This window comes from Pempheris klunzingeri, chromosome 16 (assembly GCF_042242105.1).
Source record: "Pempheris klunzingeri isolate RE-2024b chromosome 16, fPemKlu1.hap1, whole genome shotgun sequence".
In the NCBI taxonomy this organism is placed as follows: domain Eukaryota; kingdom Metazoa; phylum Chordata; class Actinopteri; order Acropomatiformes; family Pempheridae; genus Pempheris; species Pempheris klunzingeri.
The window spans coordinates 18,923,188-18,939,925 of NC_092027.1; the positions used below are offsets into that span (position 1 = coordinate 18,923,188).

Here is a 16,738-nt window from a genome sequence, read left to right on the forward strand (position 1 = left end):
AGTGCTGGTTGATGGAAAATGCATCCTGGGATCATCAACAATGTCTAATGTCACGTATCATTATACAAACTTGATAATACATTTCCCATTGTCTTGTTAAACTGGAGGGACCTTTCACCGCCCTCCTCTCTGGGGCTTTTCTCTCTCTAATGTGCTCCCTCTCGGCTCTGGCATCACGAGATCACACGTATCACTATTACTAACACTTCAACTGCTTTCACTGGCTACACTCCTCTAGGTGCCTTCCTGTCAGATAGAACTGAGGGCTTGAACATCTATCGTCCACCCCCCCCCCCCCCCAAACGGGCCGGGAGGTGGGGCCACTATGTTTACATACCAGCCTGTCAGCCAGCTAAACAGCACCACATTTCCAGCTTGGACCCTTTAACATCACATAAACAGAGCCACGATTAAAGCCACATGGGCTCCATTTAGCAGCCCCCACACGCTGAGGCACCTTGTTTCATGGTGAAACACAGACTGTGACTGTGTAGCCTTCATCCACACAGCGCACACAGTGCTGGGACATCACGTATCAGCTGAGAGGTCCTGATATTGTCCTGATTCTTAGCATCAGCGTGTTCATGCTTCTGTTTAGTCTCCTTGTCGCCACTAACTGTGTGATGGTGGAATCACAGTGGTGACTTCTGTCATTGCCTCACTGGCTTATTGTGGCTTCTTTTAGAACAATGGAATGTGTTTAGCCTCTTCAGTGAAATCTTTTTCCACAGCAAAGCCGCCATGGCCAGATTTACAGAGAAAATGGGGGTGCTCGTATGATTTTACTGCAGCCGATGCGTGTTTTCAGCGTGAGATTTGCTGAGACAGCAACAACCCGTTCTTCAGTCAGCTGGCGGCTGTGTGTGGTACCACTGCAGTCCAGCAGAGGGACTCTATCATCACTGAGCCCCCCCCCGAGCAACTCTTCAAACATTACCCCAAAAAGATCACAGCACAATTACTGAGACAGTAAGAAGGATTATGGAGGGGGGGGGGGGTATTAACACTGCTCTAGATGCAGCCAAATGCACACCTCAGGGTCCTAACTTGTTTGTTCCTCTTTTCTGAGTAATGCTCCTGTCTCCCCATTTGGACTTGGCCTTGTCACAGACTCCTGCTATGGGACGGGAATCTGATCTTCACATCCTGAACAGCAAGTGATTTATGGCCATGTTAAGAGCTCCACTCAGACCAAAGGATGGATGATGAGGGCTGGACGAAGGTGGGTTCAGGGTGGACACTCACCTTGCAAAGCACCAGTCGGTCTTACTCTGGGGTGATCTCTGTTTCCTGATGCACAACCACTTTGGTAACAGACATGTCTGGGTGCTGCTCTTTTGCCTCTTTAATGGCCTGAGCCAAAGCCTGAAGAGTGAAGAAAGGACTACGATCAGATGGAAGTAGAATGTCATTAAAATCAACAGGCAGAGCAGATTACCCTGACCTCATAACGGTCAAACATCATCACACATCATTTAGTGTGAACAATGAGTCCCCTTCAATCATTTCCATAACTCACCTTGTCGTGATCAATTTCAGTGTCTCCAGTGATGACGATTCTCTTCTCGATGCGAGTCTCAGAGATCCCTCCTTTCACCGTCTGCAGCACAGACATGACACTACTTAAAATGCAAGCTACGAAGCCCTCGCTGTGCCTAAATCCATCTTCATAATCCCTCCGAGAGAGTTTTGGATGAAAACAGAATCCACATGAGCAGGGAGGCCAAGACAACACTTGTGCTTTGATAAGTGTGGCAAGTGTGGTGTCCCGTTTTGATGCAAGCAAACACTTATGGAAGACATGCACATTGATTCAAAACGCGGACATGCACGGTTTTCCTTTCACCTCGCACAGTGTGTTTGTCTCATGTGCCCCCAAATAAAGAACGACAAAACACCAGACAAAACAAAAGCTGCACTGTCAGTAACAGATCCCCTTTTGGCTAACGTGGGTGAAAGAAAAACCACAGGACAAACAGGTTGCGTAGTGGAGTCTAGTGGCTGTCTGGCTAACTAGGGCATGACTCTGACGTTCTATTAGTGTCAAGGAGAGACAAAAGGATATCCACTGCACTGTGACCAAAAACTAAGTGCTCCAGATTTTGACGAGAGGAGGTTTAGTTTCTTCTTAACTAGAGTGTGCTAAAGGGGCAGCACCGCTGACTCAGCGACTAAGAGACAGCGGGGTGGGAAACGGCTGTGCTGATGTGTAATGACTGACTGCGGGGCTGTCCATGAACACACCTTGGTGATCTGGGTGGTGGTGGTGGTGCTGATGGTCTCCGAGGTGATGGTCTGGGCACTCAGCAGCATCCCTGAGTCCCTCTCTGCCAGGCTGTCCACCGGCTGTGGGACAGAAACCTTCTGAATGTTACACAAGAATCTCAAATGAAGCCATTCAAACAGACTTACTGCTCTTATGAGACTTTTACATGCATTTTCATCCTATTTGAAACAGCTACGTGTTGAACTTCACAACTTTTTCATTACCAACCAGAATGTGTCTGAAGCTGGCCAGTCAAATAAGTATTCTGTTCTGTGTTCAAACTACTTTAATGTTTGACAACTTTGGGTTTTTGCTCACAAAAATCAGTTTAATGGGACAACATGTTCATCAAAAAAGTACCGTTTTGGTATCATACTGAAACTATTGACAAGGTAATTGGAAAAAGAGGCTGGATGCTGCTGGATGCCGCTCAGACACCGGTGGCAGCTAGCCATGCTGGGTGCTTGCCCAATGACACTTTGGCATGTGGAGGGATCGGCCCCTGATTGCAGGGCTGAGGGGGCCGACCAGCTCAAGCTTGTGATCCACAGGCGCCAAACGTGTGGCACAGAGGACCTTGGGGCCCTCTAGTGGTTCAATCCCTGGACATAATATATGATCCCTTCCACTAACTGAAAGGAGCCATTAATGAAAACAAGTCGAGTGTCCTAGTCTGGTGAGCTTAGCCTGATTTCAACAGGTTGGCAGAGGGCAGACAAGGACAGTCATTTCAGGCTGGGCCAGTCCTCTACAGTGAACATGGGTCATCATGTGTACTAGCACTCTGCATTGCATCCAGGGTGGGACAGTTTAGATGTATAAGTGTATTCGATCAAGGCCTGCAATCACTGACTGTGAAATGTTACTTTACTGTGTGCAATTTCAAGAATTCCCCTCACCTGTGCTGACTCATATGTGATGGTCTTGGTCTCAGTATGAACTAAGGGGATGTCCTTGTAGGTCACACTTCCTCTCAGGGAGTTTGTGACGTCAGAGATGGTGATTGTCTGCGTCTTTAGCACAGGAGACTGGAGGGATCAGATAAACAGTCAGCAACAAACTGTCTGAGGGCTCTTTCAATACAAAACAAGTGTCACATATTAATTGTACCACTCAGAAGCAACACATTAAACACACTAACAAACTGCCTTGATAACGGTCCACCCCGCCCTGCAAGCATGTGCCTTAATACTGGCTCCTGGTGTAACTACTGTAGTCTTGCATTTGTTAAAGAAGGTGGAACGTTGGTACAAGTCAGGAAACATACGGACCTCCTAAAGTTAGTCATAACTTTAGTCATTGCATGGACCACGCAGAATTAGTTGATTTCACACACAGATTTGCGGGTTGTTCAAGTTCAGTTGTTGAAAGCGAGCAGTGGCTTTGACTTGTGGTGTGTTCAAATGAAGCCATCGGGGCGAGATCAGGGCTCTGCTGTTATATTAGTTGCATCATCTAAAAAAGAGACCCACAGGGCTGATATGGAGCAGTGCACATTTGAGTAGCCACTCACTAAATGGCTTTGACTGTGCAGGAGCAGTACAAGCATCACATCCATGTGTTTCCCTTACTTGATACCTGTATTAGAGGCTCTTCAGAGTCTGGGGGAGACGAGTGTTCAATAGCCCCTTCACAAAAAACATGATGACTTAATATTGTTGTTCATGGTGCATTGTGTTTTCATTGTTGGTAGCAGTACTAATGCAGGACCTCAAAAAGAAGAAATGCATCAGAGCTGTTTATAGTTTCCCAAAACCAAAGATCCACTATCCTGCTGGATGTGCCCCTAAACCATGCAGAAACCATTATAGTCCTTTCCAGTTGCAAATGCCTTTTTTCCCTTTCTGCTTTATCAGTATGTTTGAGCTCTACTGCACAGAATGTGCAGATTTTGACACCACAGGGCTGCTGGAAAAGAACATTTCTCATTTTATATATATATATATGTATGTATATATATATATGTATGTATATATATATATATATATATATATATATATATATATATATATATATATATATATATATATATATATATATATATATATATATATATATAAATAACTCACCTTACATCTGAGCATGAGGTAGTTCTGTGACATCACTACTAGTTTAGAGCCAATCATGGTCCAGTACGCAACTGACACAAGTGTGATGTGGAACCCTGCAGCGTCCAGGTCAGACACACTGAGAATGGACTTTGAGTGAAGCTCCAGCTGGGTGTCCAGCTGTTCATTTAGATATTGTAAATATTTGCATGTTCAGAGATTCTGGATTTTTTTAGTCACAGAGACGGAGCGCTTCTCTTCTCTAAATAATTGGACTCACCCTAAAACATGTCTGGAGCACACCTTAACAATTTCAGCCGAACGCCATTAAAGCCTTTTCATTTCAAGATGAGTGTGTGACGAGATACTGTCAGCGCCTTCACGCATGTCAAGACTGAACACATCTTGGCAAGTCCACAAAGCTGTGTCACATGGAAAAGAAGCTTATCTGCATGCTTCCACACCTGGTTCCTTAACTTTCATGGTTACACTGTCCATCAAGTCAAATGTTAACTTTGTGACAACTTTAAGGAAAAACTGAATCTCACACATTAATACCGCTATTATTTTAGTCTCTGGGGGGCTAGGAGTAGGAACTGGAATCCTCTGCTTTTATAATTTGTATGGGGGTGGGGGAGCAGGTTGAGCTGTCTAGCCCTCAGTCCACCAAAGGATACACCTTCAGAAGACACAGCTCAGGGACTGGGACACAACAATGCTCTACAGCCATTCTTGTCCCTCAATGAACATAATCAATGAACACGTGGCAGAGTACTGCTGCTCAGAACCTTAACGCCAGGGAAATGTTCAACGCTGGTAAACACGCCTTACACACACACACACACACACACACACACACACTAATACCACTAATGCTGCTACTGCTAATATTTGTTTTTAAGATGTTTAAGAATCAGGACCTTATCCTTTTTCACTGTAGGCCTCAATGAAACTTATGAATAAGTGTGGCTGGTGGCAGAGTGCTCGGAGATCACGACGTGTGTCATTAGAGGTTCCCTTCTGCAGTGCTTATGAATTTCCAGTAATTTCAGCATTCACACTGCATTTTACACAAAATGCTTTTTCTACTTTAGCGCAATTTTCCTGATGAAGTGGAGCCGATTTTCTCTCCTCCAACCAGTTGGTGACATTTCTATATTTGACTGCAAGACAACATACTGTTCATAATAACCGCAATTTAAGTTACAAATTCAGGATTTTGAGTCTCATGTTCCTTTAAAACACAATCGTATGGATCAGATGTAAGCCATGTGGGAGTGACGGCGGTGACTCCCACCCACGGTGACACGGTGATCATTCCCTGTTGACAAACCACCACCACAGACATGCAAGGAAAAAGAACTTATGAATCAACTGTCTTACAAGAAGACCACAACTGTATTATAGATATTCAAATGTACACATGTCAGGTTTTATGAATTTATTATTATTATAGTACCTATAACACTCCTTACTATGGGTTTAAATGCATACTAAAGTTACAATACACCAAGAAAGAGAGGACAAAACCAGTAGCTGGATACGGGAAAATCCATCAGTAGACAGTGGAAAACAACCGAACAACGTTCCTTTAGTATCACAGTGAAAAGTACAGGCTTACAGTTTCAGGATTACCCAAACATCCAGACACAGGATCATTAGCAGGTCAGACACACCCACCCATAGGCTGAGTACATTTACTGAGCATGCAGTCTCTTAGGGATATATTTAGTTAAACAGCGGTGCCGCACACATTACAACGTGTATCATGTCAGCCCCAGCAACATTTCATAGGGTAAACATTACACTGTCCCAGAGTTTGTCATAGTTGAGTCATACTTAGAATAAAGATGAGTACATGCTCAACACTTCCTGTCATCGTTGTATTGGCTCTGAGCGTCGTCTACACCGTGGATACAACATTCATGAAACTCCTGAAGATTCCATGAAGTATGGTAATGAATTCTCCAATAGAGTCAAATCATCTAATTGACACACAGCAGATTGTCCGCAGATTCAAATTTACTTCATTTACAGCAACAATATCATTTTTAAAACAAAAGTTGAAAAAGTTCTCAGGAAACCAGAGAAGAACGTTGTTCTGAGCCTTGAAATTGAAGAAGTCACACATCATGTATAAAAGAGAGAAGAAATTACAAATGACATATTCCACCAGCACTAGGCGTCTTAGTGGACCGAGTACATCAACATACTGTGTGTCCAGCATTAATAAGTGGACCAAGAGAACTTCAGCAAATGGTCTATAACTCTGTAGACAAAGATTTCTACCTCCACTGCTTATGACTGCTGTTTGGACACAAAGGTTTAAAGCTAAATATGCAACTTTTCACAGGGACTAACCATCGACATCTATCTGCTATCAGCAGGATGAGAATGACAGTGCCCTGCGGTCATGTGACGGCAGAATTGCTGCTTGCCCAACTATCCAATGTCTTTCCAAACAGAGCCAAGAGAGCCTTTATTGTCCTTATGGGTTTTATTAGACCAGTGACTTATTGGGCCCGTTCCCTTATGGCTTTGAGAAAAAATAGTCAAATAAAAATGGAGAGCATTTCAGATAGAAACTACATGGACTATATTGACTGTAGACCAAGACCACAGCGGTGGCTGTGGGTCGTCCATCAATCGGAGGTCAGTGGTTCGATCCCCGGCTCCTAAGAGTCAGCATGTCGAAATCGAAGACCCCGACTTGTGAATGTGTGTGAAACAATAGTCTCCTCCAGCTTAGATTCCCCCTGAATGAATGATGGGTGAAAAGCTTTGAGTAGTTGAAAAGACTAGAAAAGTGCTATACAGACCATTTATTTACAGTTTAATGGACACTTTTAGTGTGCATTAGCATTTTAATGCTGATCATGAAGAAAAAACTGGATGGCCACTTTTGATAACAGGTATTGTTCAGCCAAGCACAACGCTTGATTCATTGCACCACACACCCCTGCGTGGTGTTGGATTATGACAAGCCAGCGCAGTATCCCTAAGAATTGAAACATCTGGAGGATTTACGCTCAGTAGCAACTTTCAGAACGATGCAGGGAGCAGCATGTCCTTTACACAACAAGTGCGGTGTAGAGGTTGACATGTCTGTCACTGGTGCTGCACCACCTGACCAGGCTGGGTACTTTTAACAGGCTACAGGAACAACAATAAAGAAAACTGTAGGAAGGAGCGGCAGGCAACAACTGACTCTTTCCTGTAGCCCAAATTCACTTTTAACCTTTTAATCAGATCTTATGGCTGCAGGTTTAGAAGTAGTTACTACTTTAGTAGTTAGTAGTTAGTTACTAGTATCTGGAATGTACTGTTTATCATCTCTGTGGGGGATCATCATTCAACACTAAACCTTTCCAAATGTAGACCAGCCTGTCCCACCATACAACCCTTTCTGACAGCTGTACAAAAAAAGTGCATCAGTGAGTTTAAGCGTTGTGCTGCCTCAGTGTACCGGAGTCTGGGGACTATCTTCCTTTATTATTATTTCATATTTTCGTGTTATTTCAGTTTTTAAGTGCATGGAAGTAAAGAATCTTATGGCTGCTTCATTATCCTCCCAGTTAAACTGTAGGCTACATGAAACTGAATCAGCCTGAAATCAATAAGTGTTTCATTTCACTTTCTGTGATAGTTTGTTGGTCCTACGTGTGTGGAGTTTTAAATCAACAAAAAGCTAGCAACTCTTACGCTGAATCAGTAGCAGATCTGAGAGCAATAAAAGCACCTCTATCACTGTGCTAAATAATAGTCTTAGTATTGACAGGCACTAAAAGTTCTCTAATTATAGGCCAAACTGCAGCAGCAGGAACATTTTCCACAGGATAACAGGCTTAATAAAAGCTGCTCCAAAGTGGGCTCTTGGGTATCCTTCAGCAGTCTGGCATGTACGGAAAGTGTGAGGGGACTGGCATGTTTGAGAGCCGTATCAGCGAATCAGCAGCAGCACAGCACAGTCAGACCGAGGCGAGCCGAGGATATGGGTTTGTAGTACACAGAGCTGTAGCACACAGAGCTGTGGCACGCCCTCAGGGGATATCCTGTATCAGTCAGTCAGTTCAGCGCCGCTGCTAAGGGTAAGCTAAAGTTCATCACACAGCACTCGGGTGAGTTTGACACCGCTTAAGGCTGTAATGATTCCACTTTGTTGGGCAAATATTAGAGATGAGAAAACGGGAAAAGGCGAGAGCCTTTGTCAGAGTCCGACTGACATATGTCTGTTCCCTGGAGGTACTGTAGTGTCTACCAGTGCACCAGGGTGAAATCACTCAAAAACCGCCACAATAGAGTCATTTGTTTATTTAGCATCAAAACCAAAAGTATAAGGCCAGTTCTGTCACACTGGGCTTCCTGCTGGGAGGTGTCCACACAGCCTCCCAAATCCAGTCTGCCATCTTTACTGTGCATCCAACATGTTCCACCGCTGGAGAGAGCAACCTCCATCTCACTGCCTCTTGTTACCACATGCAGCCAACCATGTTGGTGCTAAACAGTTGACAGAGATCAACGTCTAGGAGCAGGCCTCTGTGATCTACAATAGTCATTTGCATTTTGGGAGGTTAAAATGATTACACTGGTCACTTAGGGCCTGCATGTAAATTATCAAGGTGTGTTCAGAAAGAACATGAAGCACAAGTAAATCCAAAGAGCTATGTGGACACAATGGGCTTATCCTGGGTCCACTTTATTATCATACAGAGAGACAGGGAAAGAGGAGAGGCTGGAGGATGATCAGAGAGAGCACTGGACCTGGCCTCAGCTAACACCTGTACCAGGTATCAGGTATCAGGTGTACCTGTATTAGTACAGTGGCTAGTATAACGCAAGTATAACGAGCAGTGAGCTGTCTGTCTTTGTCCAAAGCAAGATGTTGTAGGACAGCTTATGTCATGGCCCTCTGGATTCTCTGCTGCCCCAAAGGTCAGCACTCCATTCACTTCAACAGCACATCTTTACACGCCAAAGATGCCCAAGCAGAGCTCTGCATAGATTTGCTTGGCTTCTGTGATGGGATCTGCTGAGAGTGGTCTGCTTTGAATTCCATTCAAATGAACTGGACAGTCAGAACATTTGGTGGCACGAATGCTGCCAGATAAGACCCAAGTCTTTAACAAGGCCTGTGGCAAAGAGAAAAGTTGCGTATTGTAGCAAGCAAAACAAAGAATACCTTCACCAGTGATGCAACCAACAGGTTTTTATGGTGATGTCATGTACTAACTAGTAACTAGTACAGCATGGCTGAAGGAGTGAGGCTTGTGAGGGTGCATGAGCACAGCAGGGTGCTGCTGGCCTGACTATTCCAACAGGTGATGGCTTACATATTTACAAGGATTAACTGTTGCTATCATTTTACCTTATCCTCGCTGGATGCAAGACCTCATTGTCCAATTAAAACTACATATCTCCAGCAAACACATAGTTCTGATGATTGTTACTTTTTACAGATCATTCAATGAGAATTTGGACGTTCTGCTTTTACAGCAGGTTCTCTGTACCCTTTCAAAAGCCACTGAATTACGTCAAAATAACTAATGTTTTATTACAGTTGATCTTAGTTGATCTATAGCTTGATCCTATTCTGACATTGCCGTATTATATAAATATTATCCCAGCATCACATAATGGTTGCACCTATATGGCTGGCCCAATCTTGGATTAAGGATTAAACTGTTAACAACGTCAGGATCGATACGTGTTCCACTACATGTTTCTGGAAAAAAGATTTTAAAAAATGCTGCGATACATTCCTGAGTAATTCCTTTTGTCCACTGATGGATTCATACACTTGGCCTGATTGTCTGCAGGTACTTGGTCCAACTTTACCACAGGGCTAATGCATGTTAGTCACAACTCTGCCTGTCTGAGAGCTTCGGTTAACTGACTGCACATGTTTGTTAACCTTTGCCACATAACTGAAAAATGTAATATTGTCCAAGGGCTGTATAACAGAAATGTCTGAGGTGACATCTTAGTAAACTCATTCTCTGGCACAGCTGCTGAAAATCGACTCAACAGCAGAGACCGTTATCATTTAAAAAGAAAATACGTATAATGAAAGCACTAAATCTGACTTCTTGGAAACAACTCTTTCCTGGAGAGACAATATAACTTTTGAAATAGGAAATGATATTTAATTCTCATACAAATTAAACGTTGAATTCTTAAACTGCAGTCTCACTTGGTCTGGTATGAGCCAAGCAGATAGATACTGCAGTAATTGACATTATGATTTTACCGACTTTATGACGGACATTATGTCTTATGTCCAACAGAAAGCCTCTGAGCCTGGGTCTGTTCCAGGTTTCTTCCCGTTAAAGGGGAGTTCTTCCTCCACTGTTTCCTAATCTAATATCTGATGCTGCTCATGTGGGGATTCTTGAATCCTTAATGTTGAATTCCTGAATCGTTGGGTCTCTCTCTAATTAAAGAGTTTGGTCTAGACCTGCTCTTTATGGAAAGAGTCTTGAGATAACGCTGTTATGTATTGGTGCTATATGAATAAAGATTGATTGATTGATTGGTTTTAGTATAATTTACCATTGTACTTTAATTGACCATTTGCTCAATGCCTCCCATGAATGGCAATTGTCCAATTATAGCTTAGCGACCATGACTAGACATGGTAGGTTTGTCAACCTCTGGACTCCCCAGAGTGCACCAGATCTAGTAAGGACCAGACTTGATATCGAAAGATTTTGAAGAATGGTGTCATTTTTTTCTTTTAGAAACCAGAACCAGAAACACCAGAGTAACGAGGATTCATGAAAACTTAGCACCTACAGTAGTAACCTAGTGTTAATTCCATAGACAAGTTGCATATGATTAGCTGCATTATTTTGTGGGATTATGACGAGAACATCCACTGTGTGAGAGAAGTCTCTGTAGTAAACCTTCCAAAGCTTAAAAATAGTGTTAGAAATAGTGACTGCACTGAAGTACCATTGAAGATGACTGAATCATTAGGTATTAGCAGTGGAGCTCCCCTCACTGGGGAAAGCACATTACTTCCTGTGTATTTGCACACATCTGAATCCTAATATACTGTTTGAAAATACAAAGAGTACAGCATGAATCAAACCTCTGTGCTGCTTGTCCAAGTGTGTTTCTATGTAACAAGCATCTGCCCATGCTTAAGATGTATTACACTGCTAGGGCAACTGCTCACACAGCAGCTATGCTACTCCTTTGTGTCTCTGTCTTCTCCATTGGTCATTAACTGGGCAGGTGTCTGAAACATGTAGCGTTAGTCTCAGGTTTATAGGCTGATATAATATCAGGTAGGGTCTTTTCTACCTTAGGTAAAGGTTATTAGTAGGTAACTAGAGCTGATACAATCTGCCGCTGACGTTTCAGTGTTTTGGTTCAAAAACTAAAGACTGTTTTGCCTGCGGCTGTCTAGAAATCTGCCACCATTATCGTTGTATAAAGCCAATGCCAAGCGTAGCAAAAGTAACTAAACTGTGGCTGAGCAGGGTCACCTGCTTCTTGTAGCCACAGTGGCCACTATTCAGTAAAAGTTACATAGGCTCACTGTAAAGTGTGACATTTCTTTTTGAGTCCAGTAATTTCAGGCTGAACTGAACTGAGGCACATAGAAGGTTAGAAAGGTAGAACAGAAATCATGACCTCAAGGTAGAGCGACAAAACAGCACTTCAATGATGCAGTCTCTAGATGGCTGAGGGCACCTTACAGGAGTAAATGTTCAGGACTCTGTTTTCTAGATGAAGGCCAGCCACAGCATGGTCAGGGCCATCACCAGCAGCCCTGACAGAAAGAAAGACATCCGAGAATGCTTGAGCCTGGCTGGGTTCAGCTCACATGGGTTACTCAAGCTCCTCCCCTCATCCAGCACACTGATGGCCACTTTTAAAGTGTGACTACGGGCTCGTCCATCCTCTTCTTCCTTGTCCTCGTCCACCTCCTCCTCCTCCTCATCATCATCATCATCAACCCAATCAACCTCACTGTCCTCCTCATCTTCTTCCAGCACGCAGCCTTGTCTGTACAGTGGTGGTCCCCTTGGCGCTGGGGACAAACTACATGTTCTTACCTTGTGTCCAAACAGAGACTGCCTCCCTCGCTGTGCTCAGCAGCAGCAGCAGCAGACGAAGAGAGACAGATAACAATGAACAGACAAGTGGGATATGATCAACTGGCAGGTGAAGGAGGAAGGGGGGGGGGGTTGATGGATGAGGAAATGAAGGAGGGGGATGTTGGAGGAAAAGTACAGGGAGGAATGGATGCTTCAGCCTGGAAGGGACATGGGTTTGCAAGAGGTTGCCTGCAGCTTTTAAACTAAATAGTTTTGTGTTATTGTCTGACAGAAGAATGTTAACACGGGCAGACAGTTAACTTATTACTGCAGTTACTCCAACTGTTGGCTCAGGGAGGCTGATGGAAACATCATACTTGACCTTGACTTTCTCAAGTAGGCTCATACTCCTGTTATGACAAGGTCAAGATGCTGGTAACAGCATAAACCTTACTTTTTGTGGCTGTTCCAGTTGAGCTGAAGCATTTATTTTACTTTTGTAGTTACAACATTACTATAATGGAAAGACGATTTCTCAATAATTACTTATTGCATAGAAATGAACCTATGTAACTATCCAAAGGGGCATGATTTAAAGGAAATTGTAGTTTATATAAAGTATTTGCTAAGATCTGGTAACACTGCACAACACAGTCAGGGCAAGAAGCCTGAGCAGTCATACAGATGAAGCTCGTTTACCTAACCTGGTGGTTTGTGTCCAACCTGTCTGATGATCTGACATCATGTATTTCTGGACTTCTCGTGTCTAATTAACCTTCAACCCCTTTTCTGGGTTCTCAAATTCATTTTTAAATGAAAAAGCAGTTTTCAACAAATTCACACATTTAAAGGCAATGAGGTTGCTACCTAGAGCTGACAAATAAATAAACCTTCAGCAGGCAATAAAGGGCCAATTACCACCAATTTGGGAAAATATGCCACTGTAATCGTTGTAGACTGTACACGCAGGGCTAGAGTGGAAAGCTGCATCACTACTGCTATTTGAAACAATTTGACAAGAACTTGTTTTTGCTGTAAGTGAGCAAAACATTTCAGCCAAAGAAGGCGGAGGACTCTTAACAGATCACAGGATATCAAATGTTCATTAAACAGAGCCAAACATTCCTCAGAGTATTATTGATAGCTGAGTTACTCTAACAGGAAAACAGCCACTGACAGATTCTGTAGTTTGTAAGAAGATGACAGGTCTGGTCTAATAAGGCTGAACCTTTCGACACTGCAGCAGCGGCAGAAGGTGAAGGAAGACAGGACAGGAGGAGTGGTGTCCAGGGGGAGTAATGAATCTCTGGTCCATGGTGGCAATAGGAAAGGCATTCTCTGGCAGCTAAAATGCTGGGTAGTGCAAAATATTTTGGCAGTGCAAAATCGGCTAAATAACAGGAAGGGGGAAACAGCAGAAAGACTTCCTATTATGGGCTGGTAAAGCCATATTATCATCTGCACTGTTTTACAATGTACCAACAGTTTGTCAATTATCTTGGAATCTCAGATGACAGGAAGTCTTGACGGAGCTCGCCATGAAACACTTTCTAAGACAATTCTGCACTGCACTCAGGGGGGGTGGTGGGGATGTAGTCCTGCACACAAGGCAAGATATGTGTTTAGCCTGCAGCAATCTAACAGCTCAGGGAGAATCTGGGAATTTTTAACTGGTGGGTGATGATGCAATGGAGAGTATTTCTATTTTTCATCTCATCTGTCATCATAATTCCTAGCATTCAGCAATAATATGAAATTACCAAAATTGTGCCTTAGGGTTTCAGCAAAAAAAGTGCTGTTGTGACTGGATTCTTGAGTATTACGTTATAAAGATACGATTACTGCGCAGGACCCCACATCTGGGACAGAAACTGATTCTTCAAGTTGTGGGTAGAGGACAGGCAAGAGCCAGAGGGAAACACTGGCAGATTGGAGGACTGAGATCCTCTCTGACCTTCAGTGTCTTTGTCTGAGCACGTAGGACAGGATGGTAGAGGCTGTGGGGGAGAGGATGGAGTCAGTGGGGATCTGAATGGAGAAACAAGCCCAGACTTCAGATGGGGGTGGAAAGGGGATGAAGACTGAGATGGCAGAGATACAAGACAGAGAAAAACACGTAAAGACATCCAGGGAGGGACAGATACGGGAAGAGGATTGGATGGTGAGACAGATGAAGGGAGGGGAGGAGGGACAGTCAGTCCTCTGGCTAATAATCATTGTTCTTTAGCTTGTTGTCCTGCGTTCTTTTGCTCCTCAGTCTTTCACTGATCATGTCAGGCACAAGCGTCATGCAAAGACATTATGAGGATTAACCCAGCCATGCGACCAATTGGTAGATCAAGCAGGATTACAAAGCTTGTAGCAGCCATTCACAGAGAGGCAGAGATAAGGAGCTGAGGTTAGGGGTGAAGGGGGTGGGATCCAGGACAGGCGCTGGTATGCTTCAAACTAAGTGGTTGTCAGATCGTTGGACAGCACTGAAATCCTCTCCCATTGCTGTACGTTTTCCAAAAACTACAATCACACCCACTTGTCACTCCACAAAGTGACTGGACAAGCGTGTGGAGGTGAGAAGGTACGCAGCGTTTAAATCTCTCACAAACTCTCTCTTTCATGTTTTCACACAACTGCTTGTGTCACCTTTCCTGTGAGCAGCTGAATACAACACCAGGAGTGCCTTTGAAAAGACACGTGCGCTCTTGTCCCCCGTTTGTTCAATCATTCTCCCTCGCTACAGAAGCACGCTTTACCCCTTCCGGTGTGCACCTTTGCCTTCAGACATGCTCGGACGTACCTTATACCAACTGGCTGGTTTGAAGCATACGGAACCCTTGAGGTAGCAGCTGAGCACAGTCTGGTGGAATTGGAGAGCTGCTTGTTAGCAGCAGACCATAGCCACAGCCTCCAGGTGCCATTCTCTATATTGCTCATAAAGAAACACTGGACGGTGTTGACATACTGCAGCCTGTGCCGGAAAGCACAAGATGACCTTTAACTGAGACACGCCACCAACTACTCTGTCCACAGGTACAACAGTAGACATCTTCCCCTGCTCACACATACACACACACATGCTATCATCACAAATGTGAAAACACTTCTGAAGCGTTTGGTCCTTCAGTGACTGCAGTTCCAGTCATGCTAAAGCAGTGGAATGAAATGGAGAAAGCCAACAGCACCACTAAGTGGAGGATCAGTGTACGTTTGGAGACGATGTAGTGCAGAGTATTCTTCGTGGGAAATAATAACACATCTATACTGTGTGCACATATTGGTCTTACCCCAAATATTCCTCCAACCATGTCTGTTCATGTGAACTCTTTAAATAGTGGGAATATACGGTGTGACTCCTGAAGACCTGATGAATAACCATACAAAGCAAGCAGCTGCCCCCGGGGCCCCAGACATTCAGGGGCCCTACAGAGCGAAGCTTTGCTTTCTAGAGATCACTGTGAGTGAATGTGATCACTTTCATCTCTTTGGTGATATGCACGACGATAACACGCGAAAAACTGAAGGTTCTCATGTACTTACCAAATGTTAAAGCTTGGTCTTAAAGAGGCACCCTGTGTTAAATGTGAATAGCTTCAATCTTTCAGTCATACACACATGCACTCTGTGTGTGTGTGTGTGTGTGTGTGTGTGTGTGTGTGTGGAGCCTCCACTTAGCGATGGCTCAGTTCTATTCAAGTGTCCTCCTAAACACCACGGTGGTGTCCAGGTCCAGCGTGCACATTGCTAGGACCCTGAAAGTGAAGCAGCTAAACAGAATTCAGCCATCATTCAAACCATTATTTCCACCTGAGCTCTCTCCTGTGACATGTCCACATGTCTGTAAAGCCTCTACTTGTTGAAATGATTTAACTTGGGGCAGGGCAGCTTTCCAGCTTACAAATATTGGTTGGTTTCTGGGGCAGAATGGGGAATCATACAGTGCACATTATACCGCTGTTATATTTCATATTTACTGTAATTCATACTGTAGATTTCCACTTCAGGTTCCAACTGACATGATCTCAGATCCATCTAATGTCGTACCGGCTTAGTCTGCATCTGCTTCTCCTCTTTTATGAAGGGTTTCACATTCTGCTTTGGATGACGTGGACAGCTTGTTCCTGTTGTGTTTTAATAGTCTCACTGTAAGTTGCTTTGGACAAAAGCACCCACTGAATGATTAGAATGTAACGACTCACAGAGCTCAGGATCCATTGTTTCATAAAGGTAAATCAGAGACAGAGCATGAGCCCTGAAGATAATCTGAAGGCACTGTATTTGACTTGGTATTTCTAAGATGTGGTGTTATGGTTTATGAAAATATATGAACTTTTAAAATGATGGTTCACTTCTACAAACTGAGCAACTCAGGGATCAGGCATTTA

The 16,738-nt window shown here is 43.7% G+C and overlaps 1 protein-coding gene across 1 annotated transcript in view; it reads right to left on the minus strand.

Moving 5' to 3' along the window:
* Positions 1-1,266: 1,266 nt before the first annotated feature.
* The window catches only part of epb41a (erythrocyte membrane protein band 4.1a), a 45,076-nt gene continuing 29,604 nt past the window's right edge, over positions 1,267-16,738 (minus strand). Inside the window, exons 16-19 of the mRNA XM_070846099.1 lie at positions 3,166-3,294; positions 2,245-2,346; positions 1,520-1,600; positions 1,267-1,365 (exon numbers count right to left, since the gene is read on the minus strand). Of these exons, the coding sequence (XP_070702200.1) occupies positions 1,267-1,365; positions 1,520-1,600; positions 2,245-2,346; positions 3,166-3,294 (411 nt within the window). The remainder of the gene's footprint in view (positions 1,366-1,519; positions 1,601-2,244; positions 2,347-3,165; positions 3,295-16,738) is intronic.